Genomic DNA, 23,626 nt, shown 5'->3' on the forward strand with positions numbered 1-23,626 from the left:
TTGTGCTTGCAAAAAAAGACAGGAATCAATGTGCACACATTTCTTTTCCTGTTTCCTTAACCAACACCCTTAACACATCTTGGACTCCTTGGGGTAGGGAAAGGGCTCTTAACTGGGCTCTGTAGCTCCTTAATCTTGTTTATATGGTAACTGATTAGGGGCAAAACCTTTGTTGTATGAGTCTGAACCAGGGTTTCTGTACTGGAAACATGCACAGAAACAAGCACTAGGAAGTTGATATATTATTTTTAAATCCTGACGTCCCATATTAATTTCTCCTAAAGTCTAGGACCTCAGTTTCAAGAATCTCAAAACTAAAAGAAGTAAAAGTTCCAGAGTAGATGATGAGAATCATCTCTGACCTTACTTGAAAGGTTTTAGGCCACTTTAGAGAAGCAATTTTTCTAGCTAGACTTAAAATATTCTCCATGTCCTTGTTTATTACTATAAACAAGCAAGTTTATTTTAACATTTACTTTTATTGTGTGGTATGAAGTACCTAGGAAATCCAAGTATGTACTGTACTAAAATACCCATATTTCCAAATAACATTACATGGTATAGGTCACAGTCTCTGCAAAAGCATCAAAAGCAAACCTGTGCCTTTATATCTTACAGTCCATTATTGGCTGCTGTTAAAAGTATGCTAACACATGATGAAGGAACAAAAAATAAAGCTGATAACAAATATGCTTTTCAAAATACACATATACACAGCTTACAGTGGAGCCCCATGGAAACAAGTCAAATGACATTTGATGTATTATCTATAAAATGTAGACTCTGCAATAAAAAGCCAAAGGCACATAAAAATATATTTTAACTTTAAAAATAACTTAGTTACAGTAATACCTTGCTTGTGTCTTAACCAACATGTAGCTGACAGTCAAAAGTTTGCAATATAGGTACAATATACAGGAATATATAAGAACTACAAGAAAAAAATCCCCAAATCCCATTAAATTGTTCAAATGTGAAAACACAGAAAGTTTAAACACTTGTGAGAATTTGCCCACGGTGAACCCAAACAATATACTGTACAAAAGAGTCTAGAAAAAAAGGCGTAGGTGTTAAATGCATTTTGATTTCCTCTTGTTCAGAAAATGCTGGAGAATGGTGAAGCCCCTCGGGGAATTTCTCTCAGCCTTTTCATAGCCAGAGCCAATTCCTGGCCAAGCCAGATTTCTTACATGTCTACAAATAAACAACAAGGAAAAAGAAAACACCAAAACTGCGAGCTGATCGGCAATGCCTGCGGAAAATGTGCTCTGACTCATTTCCTCTTAGTGCCAGCCCAGGTTTTCCGTGTTGCTGCTTTCTAACTTGTTTTTGCAAATAGGGCATGATAGGTAAAAAAATATCTTATAGGAACAGGAACATTGTTTTAAGAAAATGTATCACATAATTAATTGCAAGAAGAAAAACCAAAACCAAAAGAAAATAGCCAGGGAAGTTTTTCTCTTCAACTGTGGTTAGTTGAATGTGTGTGGGGGGAGGGGTGTTGTTTATTTTGGTACCTTTTTACTCTGAAGGAAAAGAGCTGTTACTTATTTTTATCCATGACATTCAACACTTCATCTAAAAATGAGGGCCCAAGATCCAGCTGTAAGGAGAGAAGGGAACCTGTCAGGTCAGAGAGGGACTCCTCAGACTTAGTCTTTTCCTTGATGAGCTCGCAGGGGGCAGGATGCTCAAACATGTCTTCGGCTGGCCAGTCGGAGTACTGTTCCGACAGGCTGGAGGAATGGCTGTCTCTGCCCTGGCTGGACTGGGATGCTGAACCACTGGAGGCCCAGGAGGCATCTCCTTGGTGGACTGTCCCATTCTCCAGCAAACTGCTCTTCTCCTGAGCTTTTTCCTCCAGGACAGGCTCACAGATGAGCCTGGGCAGCTTGGGCCGCCCAAAGGATTCCTGTTTGGAATTAAATGTTACTGGTGACAACAGTGGCAACATGAGAGCTTGAGACCCTCCGATGGTTGGGAGGGAGATGGCGTTTTTGAGCACAGGGGAGGGCGTTTCTGTGAACATAGAGTCTGATGTGCTATTGGCCCGGAAGAACTCGCTGTGCCCAGGGAACTGGCCCGAGTGCGCCTTCTCCTGGTTCCCAGGCAGAAGCTCATAGTTCCCTTGCAGGAAGGAAATGTCTCCGAAGACATCATGTTGGCCCTCTTTGCCGATGTGGATGGTATGGCGGAAGTCTCCCAGGGGAGGACTAATCATATCAGGAGACAAAATGTCCCTCAGTTTAAATTTCTTTCCCTTCTTGTTGTTGGCAGCTTTTAGGTATATTGGGGTCTTGGCTGGCATTTTGGAAGTTGCGAATGTCTCTTTCACAAAAGGGGAAAAGGGCTACTTTCTTCACTGGTAATAACACGTTTCTGGAAAGCTCTTTTTGCTAGGAACTGTCATACCATTTTTATCAAGTGGCTGCAGAAGTGGCTTTGAAATGACAGGGGTCTACGAGACCTTGCTGAGCTTCTGGCAACCTTGGGCTTCCTGGAGGCTGGTTACATCATCTGCTTCCTTCCACAACACCAGGAGACCTGGAGGAAAAAAACAAAGAAGTTATGATCTTCCCATCCTTCTGCACTACTCAGGCTTGCCTATTTCACAAAAGGCTGTAAATCATGGCAGGTTCAGACCTGCATAAAGCCCACTTTTATCCTGTTCCTTCTCAGATAAGCATTATTAAAAAAAACAGTGATTTTTTTTTTAAGCCTCTTGACTCTTCACCTGTTCTCAGATCTTCAAGGATGCTTTCCATTAAGGCTTGGTTTGGATACTCATCACTTACTAAATGGTATTTCCAGTTCCTTTCTAAGACTATTTGATTAAATGCATTGATCTTATTTATATAAAGAACTCAGTAACAAAACAGTATTAGTCTTGCTGGTGTTCACACCAAAGCAAAAGAACAAAATACCTTTTAAAAACAAGATGTTGTGAGCAGTGAATAGGAGAGGACAAGAATCTTAGACATGTTCTGAAAACTGTGTCTATGGTCATGTTTCACAAGTTCTTAAGGATTTTAAGTCCCTCTTTTTCTTGGTGCTTTATAAAAAAACCTTTTGTTTTCCCCTGAGCTAAAACAAGATTAATGCAACCTTATTAAAATTAAATGTTGGAATCAAATTGTAGCATGGTGAGAATTTCAGGGTTTGAGGTATTTTGAGATGGAAAGAAAACTACAAAATTGCTTCATTCCAAAGACAAAACATGATGATCAGACAGGATATAATAGGTGTGGAGAGGTGTGGCTCAAATGGTAGAGCCCCTATTTAGAAGCACTAGGCCCTGAGTTCAAACCTCAGTAGGGCCAAACAAAGAAATTTTAAAAATCACTCACAAAAACAGATATAACACAGTGGGGCTCTCATTTAGCAATATTTCAAAACATTATTGGTCAGGCTTGTAGCCTCTGCTTGTGGTAGGTGTGATTCTAAGGTAGCTCTAGCATCTGCCTCTTGCCGGTTTACTGCCTTTGTGGGTAGAACTTGGGACTTGCTTCTGTACAAAGGTATGTCATGCCTCATGTAGGTTATGTAACAGAAGACACTATCTGAGCCAATGCGGGTAGGAGGTGTGCTAACACCATCACATACCTGTAATCTCAGTAATCAAGGAGCTGAGATAGGAAGACAATGAGTTTGAGGCCAGTATGGGTTACACATAGAGGCCTTATCCCAAAAAACAGAGAGGAGAGAGGGAAAGGGAGCAGCAGAGGGACAGACAGGAGACAGACAGACAGTCAGACCATTCATTCCTCTTGCCATTTTTGAGGATGTAAGTTGTCATACTATGAGAAAGGCTATGACTATGACTTCTGCTAAGGATGCTAGGGAGTTTGGTAGTGAACTTGCCCCGGTTGAGCCTCCAGTGAGACACCTTAATCCCAACACAGAGAGACCCTGACTCTCAGTCATGCTCAGTTTTTGACTCACAAAAATGATGAGATAATCAATAGGTGTTGATGCAAGCCATTAAGTTTTTTAGCAGCACAGAAAACCCATTCCCCCTACAACCACTATAAGATTAGCAATGAAGAACAGCTAGAAGAAAGCTCCAGAGATGCCACACGCTCTTTCTCTTGAAAATAATCCTCCAGGTCTTCAGTTGCATCAGATGACATGCACAAGCCAAACTATTCCTCCTCTTCACTGCAATCTCCCTCTTCTGTGTCTCTGGCCACACAGTCTGACAACAGTATTACAAGGGCTGGGTAAGATAGTGGCTTGCTACATTTGTTTTGTAGCAGCTGGAGGCCATCTGCATCTTCCCCATATTTCTTTCCTTTCACCAAGAGTTTTAAATATACTTATCAGTGGCAGGTGACAAGGATTGTGCTCCAACACCCACTGGCAAAGGTAACAGCAGCGTCTCAGTGTGTGGACATGCATGTTGTCTAGCCAGGCAAGCCTAAGAAGGGAAGCAAGGATAAATGGAAGATACCCACTGTGGCTTCAGATGTGGAGAGGGGTCCATGTAGCAATTTTACTCTTCAGAACAGGCTAACCAGGGAGCTGCCAAATGCAACGGGGTTGTGGGTCTTCATAGTCGTAATTTTAGCTCTTATTTGGATCTTATCCTAGTAACAAAAGTTGAAACTAGTAGGTCGGGCAGCTCATGCCTGCAATCCTAGCTTCACAAGGGGCTGAGTTCTGAGGATCAAGGTTCAAAGCCAGCTTGAGCAGAAAAGTCAAGGCGTCTCTCATCTCCAGATTAACCACTCAAAAGGAGGAAGTGTAGCTGTGGCTCAACTAGAGCACTAGTCTTAAGCAAAAACAAATTCAGGGACCGAGCCCAGGCCCTGAGGTCAAGGCCCTGGACCTGCCCACACAAGAAACAAAAGCACTCCCGGGTTTCTTGCTAAAATATCAGCAGTTCCTTCCCTTAAGTGCCAAGCAACCCAGCACTACTCTCCAGCCTCGTTGGCCACAAGACAGCTGACAGCCTGCTGGGCTGAGGAGACCATAGGAGGTGGTAGGCAGCCCTGAGGAACGGCTGCCCATGAAGCAGAGGCCTTGGCACACAAGGCAAGGATGGCAGCTGCCATGGAAAGATACTACAAGTCAGGGTTGCCTGGGGTCAGCTGGTGAAGCGGGGTGATGTAAGGCCAGGATCCAGCACAACTTGGTCCATATTATTCTTTCCAACCTCCCAAGAAGAGGCAGCCAGAGGGTAGTTCTTTGCCACTCTGCCTGGGTCACTTACATCTACTCTGTAACCAAATAAAGATCTGGGGTGGTGAGAAGAAGGAGGAGGAAGAAAGATGCTTCTCCCCCAATCTCTAGACACGAGTGAGCCCCGAGGCCTCCAGCCTGGGGAAAGGTAGATTTTATGTCAGTGGCAAAGGGACAAAGGTTGGAAATAATAAGACTAAATGTAAAAGGAAAAAGGGGAAGGGGGACAAAGAGCCAGATATGTTATAGGACATACAAACTATTACTGCTTAAAAGTTTAGAGGTGTCTACTATATTCTAGTCCTAAAAGCTCCCCAAGTGCACTGGAAGTTTAAAAGAAGAAAAGAAAGGAAATTCGGGGCAAAGGGCTAGTCTTACAACCTCAGATACCTCAGATACCTCATCACACAAGCCACCTCGGCTTGTGTGATGGTGGGAGGCGCCTAGCAGGTTTGACCAGGACTCTCTGTGTCATCTGTCCTCTCCCAGCTCATGGATTCTGTTGATCCCAGGGAGGTGAGCTAATGTCCAGTACACCAAGGTTCTTGTACCCATTACCTTCTTCTTCTAGCTCAGCAGCCAGGGCATATCTACAAAGCTTCCATGGGTTTTGTCCTTTCAAGACCATTTCCCCTTGTTCTTTCAACTTCACCTCTGCCGTTGCTTATGCAGACACCTGACAGGGTGGGTGGCTTCTCTACAGATAAGGAGTGGGCATTTACACACACACACACACACACACACACACATACACACATGTATAGACATACATACACATATAATCTTGGGAGTAAGCATTGGCTTTTCTTTGTGCCATCATTGTTCTAACTTCCCATATGTACTCATTCACTCACAAGAACTTGTGGGGCTGCTAATATGTTAATGTACCCATCTTACAAATGAGACACTACTGAAGCACAGGGGTTGAATCATCTACCAAGACCTCATGTTATGTTATCTGAGATCATGCCACGTGTTTAGGGAGTATACTCCCTGGGAATCCAGTCATTTCTCAAATTATGACGTGAGTACACTTCAGAGCCTGTGTGCTGGGCTGAGGAGGATGGGGAACAGGCTCTGGGCACACTGGCTGTGGGAACATGAGTAAGTCAACCTCAATGGAAGGCAGCTAGACAGTATCTTCTCACCTATAGACCATGTTCTTGGACTTGATTTCACACCACATTGAGGGACCAGGAAACATTATTCAGGTGTCTAAACAAGCAGAACCCAGAGCTAGGTACAACCCAAATGTCCATATACAGAGGACTGGTTAAATGAATTAAGACATACCATCCAAATGAATGCTATTTATAGCTAGAGGAAAATGTAGTGTTCAATATCATCATATGGAAAGTATATATATATATATATATATATGTATACACACACATATATATATATATATACTTATATATATGTATACACACACACACACACACATATCCAAAGGGAATAAAAGATACAAAAGTATGTGAATCTATTTGCATTGGCTTACATCCATAAAGTATTTCTGGGAGCACACACAAGAAGTTAATAATGGTATTTGCCTTCAAAAAGGGGGAGTGAATGAAGAGGACAGGCAAGAATGAGAAAGGAACTTTCTCCATATCTCCTTTAGTGATTTTGGATTTTTAACATGTAATTATCTGGCTATATAAAAATATTAAAACATAACCGATAACTGCACAGGGCTCACACCACATATTCTTGAAAAGCTGATTTCATGTTGTTTAGACCCTGCAAAGTCTGTGGGATCTGGGAATTGCTAACCATCACACAAACATTTCTATGGAAAAGGTATTCTTTTCAAAGCCACATCTGGATGATGACCTCAGATTTACAAGGTCCTTTTACCACAGCATGGTAAGGGAAAGATCATCAAAGAGGCTGCATCAGTTTGTACTTTGAAGGATAGGAAAGATCTTAGAATAAAAATGTTTTCAGTCAGATGGGCAATGAGAACAGGCCAAGAGGCCTAGAGCACAGGCTGGGCACCCTCATCAGTGTGCACACCAATGGAGTTGCCCAGGCTCAAGGCACAGCTTCTCACTTGGGAGGGGTGACACTGATGGACAAGATTTTGATGGAATGTTTCTGAATGCCTGGACATGAAGTCCTGTCCCTCTTCCTTATTTTAAGAAATGGCAACTTGTGCCGCTGAGGACTGTAGCAGTAGACAGAGTAGTGGATGAATCAGAGCTAGACGGCAAGGCCAGAAGATAGCCAATTGGCCAGAAGTGAATGATTAGACTAGCAGTGGGAGAACGAGCCCTCTCTTGTCCTTCCTGAGCCAAATAAAGGGACTTGACAGCTCTGTGTATCAGTCAAGACTCACACCAGCATGAAGTCTGGGGCATCTAGCCATTTAGTCAATGGCCAGTCACACTCAGTCCCTGGCTTTTCTGTCTTTACCCTTTTTTCAGTCAAAGGCTCCTTACTTGGTCTGTATCTTACTTCCTCTGTCACAACTTTCCTTAGTTAGTTGTCACTCCTAATATCTTCCTGATATCTTAAAAGACATATGGGAAAATGGTTCCGATGCATGGACCTTCCTCAAAAAACCCTTCCCTATCCCTGAAATCTGAACTCTCCATGACGGTGCATCCCTTTCTCTCAGCTCATGAATTATGGTTTATTTCCCTTCCCCTATTAGATGACATATAAAATAATAGAAATCTAGGAAATCACATTCCTTGGAAAACAAACATTCTAGTTTTAGTCTCTGGAGAGTAAGATTTGCCAAAGAAAGGGGTCCAGCCCGCTAGCATCCTCTCTTCAGATGGGAGGGGCAGTCTAGCACATAGTAACCAGCTGTAGATGGACATGACATTACAAGTATCTGTGAGAAATCTAAGTGTGTCAAGACATAAAACAGAGGACCTCAAAGGAAGGTAAGGCCACACTTTGGGTAAGAATGGCAGATGGCTAGGTTTTCATTCCTGCACCAGGCTAACCAATTCTCATTATTGATTGCCTTGAATATAAATGACAGTGAAAACAATGAAAAATGATCACAGCAATATTAAGAAAAAAACCTGAAGTAGTCCTTTGTTTCTTTTTTTTTTTTGAGATGAGATCTTGCTATGCATCCCAGATTGGCCATGAACTCATGCTCTTCCTGCCTTAGCCTCCTAAGTATTGGGAGTTAACAGCCACCAGGCCTGATTGGCTTCATTTCTTTATCATCCCTTTGACAAACAAAATAATGCTGAAAATATCCAAACAGAGCAACAGCCAAAAAGTGAGGAAAAGCAAGGGGCGGGGGAAAAAAAAGCAGTTCTTGAATGACTCAGAGTTGACTGTACTAGCAACTCACGGGGTTCTAAAAAGAATAAAAGGTAAGGTTTAAAAATCCATTTATTTTAAGAAAGGAATGCTTGGTTTGTCTACTAATTGTTTTTAGATTCTTTGTGGAATGGGAACAAAAAATTCCCTGCATCCTGCAAAATAGCCTGCAATGTTAATTTAAAACACACGTGTGAAAATGGCAGGTGGGGAGACAGTGGGGAGACAGGGTGCCCACATCAGTCCCGAGGGACCTGAGGTCCTTTCCTTTCTGCTTACAGGAAGTGAGCCTGCCTCCTCCTCCCCCTTTCTGGCTTGGTTATCACATCCTTGAAGGGTATCCCAACTAGTGATCATGTCATCCTCTGTCCCAGCAGTGTAGCCATGCGTCCTTCCTCCTAGCACTCAGCCAGGAAAAACATTAAGTTATTCTTTCCTGTCTGAACCAACAGTCCTAAGGAAGGATGATGCCTCTTTCCACCACATCCCAAACCCCAATCATTTCTGGAGTATTTCCCTCTTCTATCAACTAGAAGAAAGTAGTCCACTGAACTCAGTCCCCAGAAAACTATATTGGTGGCTGGGTTTCACACTTCAGAAAGGATAAAGGCTACCAAGAACATGTTCCCACATGTTCTAAGGAGGATAACTGAACTTGTTCAGTAAGAAGCTGAAAAATACTACAACAGCTTAAAGAAAACAGAGAGGGAAAACTAATCTTTAGGGATCTGAGGGATTCATTTAATTCTCTGGGAAAAGGGATTAGCTTGTTCTAGAAAGCCCTAGGGCAAACAGATTCAGGCTTCTCCAAAGAGCAACACAGATTTCTTGAAAAATGGAATGGACTGCCAGGGAAGTGGTATGGGGCAGCAAACAGGTCATGAAAATGAGGATGTGGGCAGGGCTTCATGGGGAAGAGCTTCCCTAATGTACCTGAAACAATGGTGTTAACCTCTCGTGCAGAAACACTATCACTGCTAATTCTTTATGGTCCCTTATCACATTCCCATATAAATATTATATGTTTATATTCCCATAGACTATAAAGGTGTTTGCCTTTATAGAACATCTTTTAAAAAGGCTTTCTGTTCAAATTCAGCTGTTTTGACTAATATAGAGATGAATAGCCAACCTCTGGTATCTGAAAGCTGAAGTTACTACTTCAGTGTATGAAATCTTGTTAATGATTTGTAAACTCTGTGAGAGGGCTTGTCTAAGATAGACAAAAAAGCACTTTAAAATTCTAGGTGAAAGAAATGGTAGTTGTTAGAAATCCAATACTGAACTTAAATGAAAATCTAAGGCAGAATTCAATGTAACCAGAGAACACTCAGTCAAAAACATCCTGAAGAGCATGCCTTTCATATTTCTAGTCTGTTCCACTCCACTCATTTGAGAAGTTATGATGCTTTTTCTATTTTTAGATTCTTATCCTCTCCTCATATCCTCTAAACTGATAGCAGAACTATATGCTACAAGACAGCTAGTGCAGCTGAGCTGCACTGTACAAATCTTTACCAGACTGAGTAGGTTGTATTTTATGGACTTACTCAGAAAGTCTAATACACCTCCTCACCTTCAATTACTTGTAAGTGGACTTCTCATTTATGACTCAGCTGCAGCTTGTATTTACTTTCCTTTTACAACCTTGCTTATATTGGGCCCCATACATTCCATATAAGACTCACTACTCATTTGTATTCATTCCTCACATTGATAGCACCTAGTTATACTATCTGAAAGATCTTTTAGAAACAAAACTGGATGGCAAAACACCCATTCCACTGAGTCCCAGTGCTGTTTTAGAGAGGTCATGAGGGCCTTTCTCTATAAAAGTAGGTTAATGGGGAGGATCCAGCATGGACACTGATTCCTGACAGTTACACTGAGGCAGGTGCAGGCAAGTTTTTTCATGCCTGGTTCATTCTGCATGACTGGTTTAACATAGGACTCAGCCTCAGGGCTGGTCAGAAGCACCCAGGCAGCACTCCTCTTTGATGGATAGGAATCTAATAAGGCCATGGCTGTGAATTGTTCACATACACCGTAGCTAATGTATCTGTCTTAGGGTGAGACTATACCAATACAGGAATTGATTTTGACTTCCAGCAAAATTTAGCCATGATATTCATTCTAAACTCTTTCCAAAAACACAGAACATGAGAAGTTGCTTAGTTGCTCACAAGAAGAACTACTAACATTTCAGTCAGCAATTATTCCAATATAAAACCCCAACTGTGGTAATAGTAGAATGATCAAACTTAGCTTCATCTTGCAAATGTACATAGCCTGGTCAGTTAACTGTTTTACCAAAAACATGAGCTAGGCATGTTTATTTCAACCCTGTTCACCACAGCTAAGCTACAGGGTAAACCAGGATGCCCCAAAACAGAAGAATGGATATATATATCTCAAATGATCCAAAGTAAGTTGACAGGTACCCACAAATCCAGATTAGGGACTCTTATTCCATGTGAACTTTGAGGGCCATGTTCTTAGTCCTTTGCATTATGACAGACACATCCTCAAATTTAGATATTCTGAATACTCCATTTCCCCAGTGGGATGAAGAGACAAAGATAGGGATTTCCATTCTATCCTTCCATCCTGGTAAAGCACTCTGCAATCACCACTACTCCTTGAATGGGCTGAATACACAGTTCCTGCATCAAACCAACACTGTATGTATTTGTACTGTCTAGCAGTGGCCACTCCATTCTTCACCAGTTCCATGGCAGATTCCCTTGTATGAACTGTATTCTTGCCTATATGCACACATTTGATGAATGAATGAATGAATGAATGAACGAATATACTCTCTAAGCAGTATTTCTGTAGGCATGAATGGGCACATTTATCTTTCTTCCTCTCACAACATAAGGCATGCAGCTTAACTTCAAGTTCAGAGATGTTACATCCATTAACCTATTAGAATTTGCATCATGATACAGGACACATGTGAAAAGTAATGGCTAATATCTAAGTGCTTTCTAAGATAGCCAAACAAGTTATCACCGCACATAATACCTGGACTGTAATCTCATAGGACATAATCTCAGCTTAAGCTTTTATCTCAGGTCAATCAAAGATGGAGCAATTAGAGTTCTAGCCACAGCTTTACTGTCAACCTGATCACATAAGAACTGCAAACCAAGACTACCTAACATCTTTTTTTTTTTTTTTTGTCGGTCATGGGGCTTGAACTCTGGGCCTGGGCGCTGTCCCTCAGCTCTTCAGCTCAAGGCGAGTGCTCTACCACTTGAGCTACAGTGCCACTTCCGGTTTTCTGGTGGTTTATTGGAGATAGAAGTCTCAGGGTCTCTCCTGCCCGGGCTGGCTTTGAACCTCGATCCTCAGATCTCAGCCTCCTGAGTAGCTAGGATTACAGGCGTGAGCCACCAGCACCCGACACTACCTAACATCTTATAGCACTGAGATTTCAGTAGCAATGACAGGCAGAGATGCCAACTCGGCTTTGTCAGACGCTAATAGTGAATAAAAGAGAGGTCCCAGACACTTGAGCCTCCAACTCTAATAACTCACTATGAATTCTCAGTCATTCTGCTATTGTCAAAAAGAATCTCAAATGGAATTTCAGCTTATAGTAGAGGTCAGAAGATTAAAATGAAAAAAAAAAAAAGTCTCCTGAGCCTCAAGTTAGAAAACAAACATCCTGTTCTTAGAAAATAAGTGCCGCTAATTCTTCTCTCAGAGGAAGCACATGCATGTGACAATCACACAGCTTTCACCAGGGACAATAGCTCCCTTCCCTTGCTATTGACATTTCACTTCCCTCCTAACTTTCTGAAACTAAGAACTCCAAGTTCTTGAGGTGGAATGTTCTCCTACCTTCTTACCATCAGCCACGAATCATCACATCCTCTGAGACCTGCTTCAGAGTCACTTCCTTCCTGGAGGAAGTCTTCTCTAAGCCACCTCACGTAATCCAGCCTCCATGCTCCCTGTCTTGGAGGTTTTCTTAGGGTTTGTGTAGAGCTTATGCAATTTGTCATTTTCCTGTTTTCTGGCTTTGTGACTTTATGTCTAATGCCTCTGGGTAAATAGTAAGGCTCAAAAAGACTAAGGTAAACAAAGGTGCTACAAACGAGGGCTTCGGTTGGTAAGTCACTTACAGAGCCTCCTTGTAGGCTTCAAAAACAAAAGGCCTTAAATTCTGTTGAATAGGCTCTTTTAGTTTTCCTTCTGCCCATCTATAAACTGTAGTAGGTGAGTCAAATCTAGCATCTTGCTGCTCAAAGACATACATACATATACACACAGATATGTATATATGTACATATATATAAAGTTTCAGTGGAACACATAATGGATGAATGAGCATTCACTCAAGTATTGCCTACAGCATAATGATTTTCACTGGAGGTGGTTTTGTTTGCCTCCTGCCACCCCCAGGTGTCATAATGCAATGTCTGGAAACATTCTTGATTCTCATGATTGAGGTGAGAAGTGCTACTGGCACCTTCCATTGCTCAAAGACTGTCACCAGATCAAAAGATTATCTCGTTTCAAACTTAGTTGAGAAAAGTAGTTGAGAAACCTGAGTATAGCTGCTCTTGCCCCACACGATGAGTGTTGAGCAACTGGGAGACAGATTGTATGTGGTCCTCAAAGTCTAAAATACCGAATTCTGACAGAAGGCTACACCTCTGCCTTAAACTGGCCTGTCTACAGAGTTTCATGATGGATTGTCTGTCCCCTGCAATCACACTGGCAAGTGGCTGTGGACATACCTAAGGCTGAACCAGTGCTGCTCTAAGTGGGGCCATGGACCAGATTCACAACACAGGATCCATCAATACAGAAATTAAAAATAAGCTCTTGGCAGACGAACGAGAGGAAAGATGGCCAATTTAGTAATTATATTCAATGTATATATTGTGAAAATAGAATCACATAACTGGAGAGAGTGTGTTGTATGGAGCTGGAAAAGATGGGGGAGAAAAATAGAAGGGTAACAAGATATACTGGATCAAGAAATATTGCATTTATAAAGATTTACTGAATTGAAACCCACAACTTAAAAAATAGAGAAGGGCTGAGAATGTGGCTCAGTGGCAGAGTGCTTTCCTAGAGTGCTTGAAGCCTTGGGTTAGATTCCTCAGTACCACATAAACAGAAAAAGCCAGAAGTGGTGCTGTGGCTCAAATGGTAGAATGCTAGCCTTGAGCAAAAACAAGCTCAGGGACAGTGCACAGGCTCTGAGTCGAAGCCCAGTACTGGCGAGAGAGAGAGAGAGAGAGAGAGAGAGAATACATTTTAAGAAGTAAACTCTTGAAAATGCTTTGCCATTGCTATAACAATGAAACATATGATCAGTAACTTTTTTTTCCTCCACAGAACAGACTATGAATAAGTCTGAGAGATGTAACCAGTTGAACTTGCATAAGAGCTACATGTGGCCAAACTGCTACTTCTTTGTACACAGTAGTATTATTATGATGGACTGAACATTGAAACAAATGAATAAACAGTGGCCCTGATTAGAGTTTGAGAAGCACTGGACTTTTTCTTCTGCAGATGGAAGATTTTTTTCTTCCCTCTGCCTGGACAGGGCCTATGCCCTCTCCACTTTCTTCTCCTGGTAACTGGCAGAAAGTCATCCAAATCCCAAACCCAACTGTCATGCTGGTTCCTCCTCCTACCTCACTCTCCATAGTTATGTCTCATTATGGCTCCCCTCCGCTACCCCACTGCCTCCACCTTACTTCTATCCCTCACTGTGCTGCCACATCAGAGTCTCTGATCCTCATCTGTCCCTGTGCATCTCTTCTCTCCTACTTTATCTTCCAAACTATCCCACAGTGAGCTATCAAGAATCCTCCAGTAACCACCTCACTTACTGTGGGCAGGCCCACCTTTATAGCCATGACAAGCCAGCATGTGACTACACTGGCCACCCTGTAGGTTGTCATCTAAGAGAAGATCTTTTTCATTGTTATTAGCTTAGTATGTTTCTGGTCTAGCCCAGGCTAAGCCTCAAATTTGTGGTCCTCCTGCCTTAGCCACCCAAGTGGCTACAGATATACACCATACCCAGTTCAGAAAGAATGATCTTTGTTCACAGGAGGTACTGAGTAAATGTTTATGGAATAAATGAACAATAAGAAAACTTAACAGCTTTGACCAGTTTCTTCTTCAAGCCTGCTTGCCCTGCTGAAAATACATGATGGAGTCTGTCTACAAGTCCTATAGGAAAAACAAAAATTATTTAACAAGACATTGTCATCTGTTTTCTGGTGGTAAAGGCTTTCTTTCATTTTCCCATCTGTAAGGCATTTTAACTTCCCCCCATCCGTGCACGGTAACAATCTTAACAGAGTATCAGTACAAACCAGACTGATTTTACAAGATGGTACAGATCTTTGGGATTATAACAAATATTTGTAGACAAGCTTTTGAAAAGGGAAATGACTTCTATCCATGTCTGGAATGTGCAAATAGAGTCTTAGAGAGTTAAGACTCAAAATAGAGTCTTAGAGAGTTAAGACGCAAGGCAAATTTGACAACACAGTTCCCTGAATGATTCAGTTCCCCTGGCTATAGTCAAGTACAACTGAAAAAAAGAGGTCCTGGAGAAAACAATGAGCCCACTCTTCTAACCTTTCCTTCTAAAAGGAAACTGGTTAGAGGGGAAATTGGCCTATGTGACCTAACATGTATTAGGAAATCTCAAGAAATTACAATAGTCATTCTATAGAAAAGGGAAGCTCAAGGTGGAGCAGTAGTCATGGGAAAGGATTTTTATACTTCATATAAGATGTGAGTTCCCAGACTTGATGAAGTCACAGCCCAAGGTCCTACAAATACTTCAGTCCTTCCGATCAAGCATCCATATTTTAGAGCCTTGGAAAAATGTATACACAATTGTTTAAAAAATACACCTAGGAAAAGACTTGATATTTTTCATTTGTTTTGCAGTGCTGGAGATCAAACTCGGGGCCTTAGGCATGCTAGGCAAGCATTGGACCACATGTACATTCCCAAATAACTTGACTATCATATCTTTAAGAAATTGAGGTTTGAGCACTGCTCAGTAGGCACTGATAAGTTCACTCAGCAACGGGGTTTTCTTTTTTGAGAGTTGCTAGATGGGTAGATTACATACCAAAGGCTGATTTTAGCCAAACATGAGAAGAATCTTACTGATAGGCCAACTGACTTGAAAGGCATAGCAGATGCCCTTATCGGAAGATAGCATGGGACCCACAGGGAGCCTCCTTGTACCACTGACAAACGGGGCTCCAAAATTACCTTGACAGACTGGAAGGGGGAGGAGGAAAACCACAGGAATAAACTGAATAAGAGTGAGGAGGAAGTCTTGCACTGGGCTAAAGTTAATTATGTAATCACGTAAGTACAGAATGAGGCAGGATGTGGCCTGGGCATTTTAGTTCACCACGAGCTTACTGTGAACTGACATTGATTGAGACCATGGCTGAAAGAGCTATAGCTTCTCCAAGGCTGCTGCACAGGACCCACTAGCATAAGTCCTAGAACGCACCTGGGGACCACACCTTCTAAAGGACTCTAGATGCCAGAGGCCACCAGAGAAGAGCAGGCAGCTAAGTGGAAAAAGTGGAGACACACACACAGTTGATGTGTGAGAGAAGAAAGAAACCACACTGTTACTTCCTTTCAGTATGATTGTTCTATACGGTCCCAAGGACAGAGTTTGGCATGTGTGTCTGGAGGAGCATGGTGCAGTGGCCCATGCTTGTAATCTCAGCTACCTGGGAGGAGGAGGAGGAAGGATGGCAGCCCAAGCAAAAGTGTAAGACCCTATCAAAAACAGACCAAAGTAAAAGGAGGAAGGCATTGAGTTCAATGCACAGTACTGACCAAACAAAAATAAATAAACCTGGAAGCTGGGTGGGGACTGAAGAAGAAGTCCAAAGCAGTGAAGAGCAGGTAAGAAGACACTCTAAGAAGATTCCCAATTGGGTCTGGGTGGCAGTTGGAACTCCAGAGGTAAGGCAGGGAGGGAGGGAAACAGAGATGGAGCATGTAAGCATTCTTGTAATGGGAGGACCTGGAGCAGATAGCCTCTACCATACCATCCTAAAGGAGCAACTCCTGCTCTGTACACACATATAGACCACAGTGATTACACACTTATCTGTGCTCAAGATGTATTTACATCTCATGTCAGAGACAAAGGATACTAGTATAGTGGTTCTTTATGCTGTGTTCAGTGTCTTTTGGAGCCCCAAGGGCTCAAGCAAAACACATTTGAAACAGTGCTTGCTTCATCCTGAAGTCATCTTAGAGCAAGGAAACTACTTCCACTCAGGCTAGGACTTTGTATACAGGAGACAGTGAGATACGGCTTCCCTAAGCCTTCATCCAGCCCAAGGGCTGACCACTCATGAATCTATTCAACAACAAACATCCACTAAGGACCTATGAAGGGCCCGGTGCTGTCTTAGTAATGATGCCCTGGTTGTGTGGAGGCAGATAAGATGAACATACTCCCATGTACGTGGCCTAGAAGGTCTAGGCCAACACTAAGAAACAATCACTCTGTTCTAAGTAGACACCTGGGTACTACAATCAGAACACAAGAAGATTTGGTGGAGATTGTAACTGCTCATCTGCAAAGACTTTGAGAAGGCCCAGTGGGAGTTCTATTTCCACAGTAATGAATGATGATCCTGCCCATCAGGACCACCTACCCCTTGAATCTGAATGTTTAGCCAAGGAATAAATGATTTTACTGGATTATGTTTTACATGAGACAACAATTGCTGACTAGAAGAGGATGCTAGAGAACAAAGTTAGTAATATAGATAGGGCGAGATTGTCTATTTCAAAAAACTAAATCCCTTTGTAAAGCAGAAAAGGTGAAGATAAAATAGGTACAGCCTTGCCTTCCAGATAGTCTAATTAAGAATCCACATGGATCAATACATGATCACTGTAGCTGGGTACAGTGGTGCATCGTCAGACAAGCCTGGGCCACATGGGGAGATTCTGTCTTAATCTCTCCACCCTCTCCAAAAAAGATTATTATAAATGCACCACGTGGCACAATGGAGAAGGCACAAGATACTCAGAAAAAAAGAAAATCTGAATAGAAACTTAGAGCCAGAAGTTTAGATAATACCATGCTTCTCTCCAATTCCCTACTTCTTTGCAGATGGGAAGAGGCACCATTCTGAGAAGGAAGGGAGGGATTTGCCTGTGGCCAGCTGCTCACTAAAAGCATAGAGCCTTGTTATTTGCAGGAGTAAAAAGCCTAAGTCTGAACTGACCTTTGGAAAGAAAAAAAAATTAAAATAAATACATAAATTAAAAGGGTAAGAAATCAAACACATTCCAAGCAGTAAAACTTCATTTCACCCAAAATACCTTTGCTTGTTTTAACAATGTCTGAAGCCTAAATTGTCATGATATATTTGAATAGAACATGGCTTTTACAACTAAATGCATGACAATGATCTATCACTGGCATCATGTGTCTACACATATGACCTTCTGGTTGTCACCAGAACATGACTGATTCCCAAATGTGTAAGCTGTCTAAATAGAGGCCTGCCTTTGAAGTTCCTACTTTCCAGCCTGCTCAGGCTGCTCTCCCAAAGAGCTGTATTGCTCTAATGACTTCCAACTAGGGATTCACCTTATTATTAGCATGATAACTATGCTAATAGGTGACATAGATCCTGACTCATTGGATTCTAGCCTAGAGATTATCTGAGATCATCTAACACCAAATGTTTCATGTTAGAAATGAAAAGAGACCCTGTGAGGTCAATGTTACACCATTTGGGTCAGAGCTAAGATTACCACCTCAGCTTTCCAATCTCTAGTCTTTCCTATCCTTGGATGGTCCCTATCACAGCACCACTAGACCTTTGTTGGCATCTTCTTGCTCACAGCTGGTTCTCTACCACTTGAGCCATGCCTCCAGCTCAGCCAACATCTTCTGGTATGCTCTTCTAGTTCTATACCTGTACCAACCATTTTTGGTTGACAAGGATGTCTTGTGTTCCAGTGATGCTAAGATATACTGTAGTATGTAGCTTCTTTTATGTACTAGAGTATATCTTCTTCAGACCAGTCCTGTAGCTGCTCTGTGAAGATACTCTGGACCCGATCTCTATATAGAGACTCACTGTGAACACTGTTATGGTAACTCCCTGTCCTGCAGATGGGGATCTTCATCCAAATCATTTCCCTCAGAACCATTTCCTGAGGTGATTCAGTTTTCAGTGTGCATGTATAGGCAGTCATATTCGCTAGCTATTGGTATATGATCACTCCTAACTTTTTAAAATGTGCAAACATTTCCAAAAGCACTGAAAAATCCTTTCTTCTTTTACTTTTAAATTTGGGATTCTAATTAACTACTATTAACTAATGACAAGCAAACAGTAACGACTAAGCAAACACTAGTTTGGAGCTCACCAATTTTCACAGTTCACTAGATGACTTAGAAAGAGTCTCTTCATCCCCCAAGCATGGTGGTCTACATTTGTAACTCCAGTACTCAGAAGACTGAGATAAAAAAAAGGTTGAGAGTTTAAGGCCAGCCTGAACTATAAAAGCCCTGCAGAACAAACAAAAAACTCAAATCCAGAAATAAGTCACTTTTCAATATCAATGCTATGCTTCCTATTACAAAACTGTATGATTAAATTTTTAAAACTGCTTTTCCACCAAAGGCATTGTCAAAGTTTATTATTCAGCTCTGGTTGAAGTTGGCATTGAAATAATCCACCAGGCTAAAGGTTTTTGTTTTTATTTTTGCTGTATTATTATTATTTTAAGGGAGAGCTCTCAAACTACTGCTGTAGAACTACTTGGCTACTTTCTTTCTTGTGAGTATTGTTCTGTTTTGTGGTTTAAAAGGAGGAGGCAGGAACAGAGAAGAGAAGGTTCCAAAGGAGTTGGACAGCTCCAGGGCTGTCACCTCTGGTTTTGAGGCAACCTGAGCTATTCTGAATGGTTCCTGAGCTATTCTGAACAGTTTGAGCAGCTCCTGGGTGACTTCCCAGTGAAGGCTTGGCAGGCTGTCTTGAGTGCACACATACACTCTCTATGTATCTAAGTCCTTCTTGCTTTATCTTTCACACCAGAAGTTTATCTAGCAGTATCCAGGGCATGTGCAGAACTGTTACTGGCCCCATACAGCAAGGACAGAGCCCAAGGCCTTCCTGTGCTGCCTCTTTGTGGTTCTTGCCTTTCTCTCCACTGGGTAATAGTTGTTGTCAGGGACTTCGGGCCAGGCCTTATGGACACAGGATATAATGAGAGTTCTACAACATCCCTGGCCTCTGAAATGCTTTCTCTTTGGTGGTGGCATGTCATTCTTTCCCCTTTCAGAGATCCATATTTGTACCTAGTAATCTCTCGGTCTAAATTAAACTGCTTATGTTAACTCAAGCAGTTTCATGCTGGATTCACTGTAGAAGAAGGTTACTACCATCCATGTAGGACCAAGCCAATGTTAGTTATTAAATAATTCGTACTGTATTCTCTAAGGGTGGCAATTACTGTTATCTTCCTTTGGGTGGTGATACTGCTTCACAGAGTTATACAAATGAGTTCCTTGCCAGAGGCCAAAAGCCATAACAATAATGAGACTTAATAGCTTTCCAATCCCTCCTTCCAAGTCATGAGGGTGTGGCATTAGAGAAAAGTGAAACAGATCTGAGTTCAAACCCTGCTACCACTACTTACTGAGCTGTGTGATCCTCACGAAGTTACTAAACTGTTGTGCATGTGTGTTCTCCTGTGGAAGAGAAGGGCGTTCCCATGCATTTCAAAGCAAAGTTACAAATGTTAAATGAGAGGACCAGTGTTCAGTACCTACCAAAACCAAGCAACACTGATAATATCAACCATATATCAAGCCTATTGGGAGCAGGCATGATAATAATGAGTATGACATTGTTCAACTGCTTGAATACTCAGGGTAACACTGCCACTGCATGTTACAATGGACAAACTGAAATACACAGGTTAAAGTCACTTGCTCAAAGTCACACAAGCATTAGTCCTAGAATAAGGCTAGTCTGACCCAGGGACTTAATAACTTCAAAGTATTTTTTTTCCCTCCTTCACTCAAATAACTGCTGACTTCAGAAGCTTCAGTATTCTGCATATACAAATTTAGGTATTTACTTTCTTAATTTGGGCATCTAATACAACTTGGTGTGCCCTCAGTCTCCACACCTACAAGATGAGTTATGAACAAGTCTTCTTTCATAGAATAATTGGTAGAAACCACTGAGCACTCAGTTCAGACTTCAGGCCAAAGTATTTGTTACATCAGGAGTAATGAATACTTGAACAATTCTCAGGCTTCCATGCTCGGGAGAGATTTTGTGGCTGGCTGAATCCACTAGTTTCAAGTAACTATACTTGTTCTCTGGCAAACATAGTGCATATTTAAAAATAGATGTTAAGTTCTTATTCAATCAATTAGAAGAAAACCATATTCTAGTTAGAAAGAAATTGACCTAGGCCTATATAAAATCAGACCGAAAGCAAGAACATATATACTTTAAAAGTGCAAAAATAAAACAGAGTAAGTCACAGCAGCCTTTGTGGAGACTGTTTAGATTTGAGAATTGTATTCTACCCACTGGATACATGCTATAGCTAATGGGCACACAGCTTGTAAAAATGTTATGGCTTGGTTAAAAAAAAAATCTCTGGGTGATACAGGTTAAAGTGACTTTACTTACTCTCAATGCTGTTGAATACTAGGAATTTTACAAGTGGAAACGGGCAGCTTTTGTGAATATGTTGGACATAAAACAAACTACCACATTAAAGGAAAAGCTGGAGAGCAGACAGGGCAAACCAGCTTGGGGGAGAGCCCTTCTGCAATCATTGTTCAGGCTTTCTATTTAGGTGTCTCACACCACATTTAACTTTACAATAAGAAGGGGAAAAAACATAGAAAGGGGAAAGGAAACACTACTCTAGCTGCCTTTCTATGAACAGAATTTCAGGCTCAGATTAAGAGAGGGGAGCTCCTCTTATTGCATGTCTGCAGGGGCATGGCGCCCTTAGCACTGTGTTCTAGTCATGGAATTCATAGTGTAAATCTCTAGCAGATGACACCACTGGAAAATAGAAATTGCCAGAAATCCCTGGAGGCTTCCAAACTTCTCTGAAGTTCTTATCTGTGAGCCTTGAGGGGGGTGGAGGCGGGAGGGGGGGGGAGGGAGGTAGTCCTGTTTTCTGCCATGGGTTAAGCCTATTGGGAAATCTATGCTTTTTTGGAAGCCTTGAAAAGAGATTTTCAACCATCCTCTGACTACAGAAAGATGTATCATTTGTTTTACATGAGATGGCGCTGTATAATCCACAAACTGCCCCCTCCCCTTGTTTCTGAGTGCTTTGCTCTAAAGAGTCTGTGTCACACACATATCCAAGGAGTTCATTCTCAACCCCTCTGCACTACAGGTGATGTCAAAGAGAAGACTTCTGGAACTATCCAGAAGAGAAGAGAAGCTGTATTTTAGACTTTTCAGCTGACTCAGTTTAAGGCATTCTGCTGCTTCCTGGCTAGCCTTTTATTTTATGGGAGGAAATCCCCAAACTGGCTTTGCTGTTAAAATCGGGTTATCTGCTCCCCTCCTAATTTTTGTACTTAAGAAAAAAACAAAAACAAAAACCCAAAACGGTACTTCAGCTCTCTCCCAGCCAAAAACTTCACTGTGAAGCTAAGAGCTGCAAGTTGGAGAAGGAACCTTTGTCTCCCTAACACGTCCATCGGTTTCCTTCCCAAAGCACCCAGCACACTGGGAACACAGCAGCAGCCCACTCCCCTAAATACATCAGGGCTGGAAAGATTCATGTTCTAAATCCTCCTGACATTCCTTTTCCCACCCTCATTTTAATCTACTCACTTTTATTTTTTAAAGACAAAATGTAATTACTTGACTGTGTTGGCCGGAGCCCACTCTGGGGCTTTTACTCCTTTCAACACAGCTGTGCTCTGGGCTTTGATGATGCTATCCACGCGGCTTGTCCCAGCTCCAACCCGGCTCAGTAATGTATCATTCAAGTGCGTATTTATTTTTAAACTGACCTCTCCTAGATGGTACAGTATAAAGGAGGTCCTGCCAAAAAAATATGCTACTTTCTATTTATAAGATGAAACACATGCCTCTCAAAGGCGAGAGGAGGGGGTGGAGTATAGTAATTCATAAAAATAAAAAAGAAGAAGAAGAATGGCCAAATCCATTCCTCCTCCTGTGTCTAATACCCGTCTATGTCAAGACAGTTGCTAAGAAAGGGGAGGGGGGGAATCTTGTAAACGCTCAGCTGTTAAGAAACCACAAAAGCAATGCAACGGCCAGATCTGTAGGTTGGCAGCCTCGCCTCCGTGTCGCCCGTGGAGAGGGCACCCAAGGGTGGGGACGGGGGTAGCTGCCACCACAGATGTGCAGGGTACACCCCATGTGCCATCCGGGTGCAAATATACAACGGGAGGGGCGCGGCAGCTCAGTGCTGCTCGTTCGCGGATGGAAACACGCGATGGGCGTCCAGGAATGGCTGTCAGCCGTTCCAAGGGGGGCAGTGCAGCCGCGCAGTCCCACCCTGAAAAGCGGTGGGGAACAACGCGGGGGGGGGCGGGGAGGCTCTACGTTCCGCGTGGGCCGCCCGACCCCCCCCCTGCCCCCGGCGGCATTTACAGCCCCAAGGCCCTCCGCACCCCCGCCGAGCAGGCGGCGCCCGGGTCTCCTCGCGCCCGCCGAGGTTCCCAAGCCTTTCGCGACCAAGCGCTGGAAGCCATCCCCTCCGCCGCCCCCCCGGCGGCGCGGACAGGCGCGCAGGTAGACGAGAGGTCTGGGCGGGCACCGACTTACCCACAGCCGCCGAGGACCCCAGCCGCAGCACAGCCCCAGCCCCGGGGCCGGGCACCGGCGCCTCCCGCGGGCGCACGCAGTCCGTGCCGGTGGCGCGCAGATCCAGGCGCGGCGCGTGCTCCCGGCGTTATCCGCGCGGGGACCACACGAAGACGCTTCAGGTCGGCGTCCGGGTCTCCGGCGGTCTCTCTGATCGGTTCGGCCCGCTGCGCACCGCGGGGCCGGGCAGAGGAGAGAAGGTGCGAGCCGGACTGAGAGCGCGGCTGCGGGACGAGCGCCCTGAACCTGCGGAGGGCGGGGCGGCGGGG

At 43.0% G+C, this 23,626-nt stretch overlaps 1 protein-coding gene across 1 annotated transcript; it reads right to left on the reverse strand.

Annotated features, from left to right (window-relative positions):
• Positions 1 to 462: 462 nt before the first annotated feature.
• On the reverse strand, positions 463 to 23,568 carry Cdc42ep3 (CDC42 effector protein (Rho GTPase binding) 3). Its single transcript, XM_013018029.1, has 2 exons — positions 23,319 to 23,568; positions 463 to 2,544 (listed from the first exon to the last, which is right to left on the reverse strand). Exon 2 carries the CDS (start codon positions 2,306 to 2,308, stop codon positions 1,544 to 1,546), a length of 765 nt encoding a protein of 254 aa, XP_012873483.1. The 5' UTR covers positions 2,309 to 2,544; positions 23,319 to 23,568; the 3' UTR covers positions 463 to 1,543.
• Between the last annotated feature and the right edge of the window lie 58 nt (positions 23,569 to 23,626).

Source organism: Dipodomys ordii, unplaced genomic scaffold, assembly GCF_000151885.1.
Source record: "Dipodomys ordii isolate 6190 unplaced genomic scaffold, Dord_2.0 Scaffold37, whole genome shotgun sequence".
Classification (NCBI taxonomy): domain Eukaryota; kingdom Metazoa; phylum Chordata; class Mammalia; order Rodentia; family Heteromyidae; genus Dipodomys; species Dipodomys ordii.

Bases quoted from the DNA above. Each gene is read 5' to 3' on its own strand.
- Cdc42ep3 (XM_013018029.1), bottom strand. From the start codon at position 2,308: ATGCCAGCCAAGACCCCAATATACCTAAAAGCTGCCAACAACAAGAAG.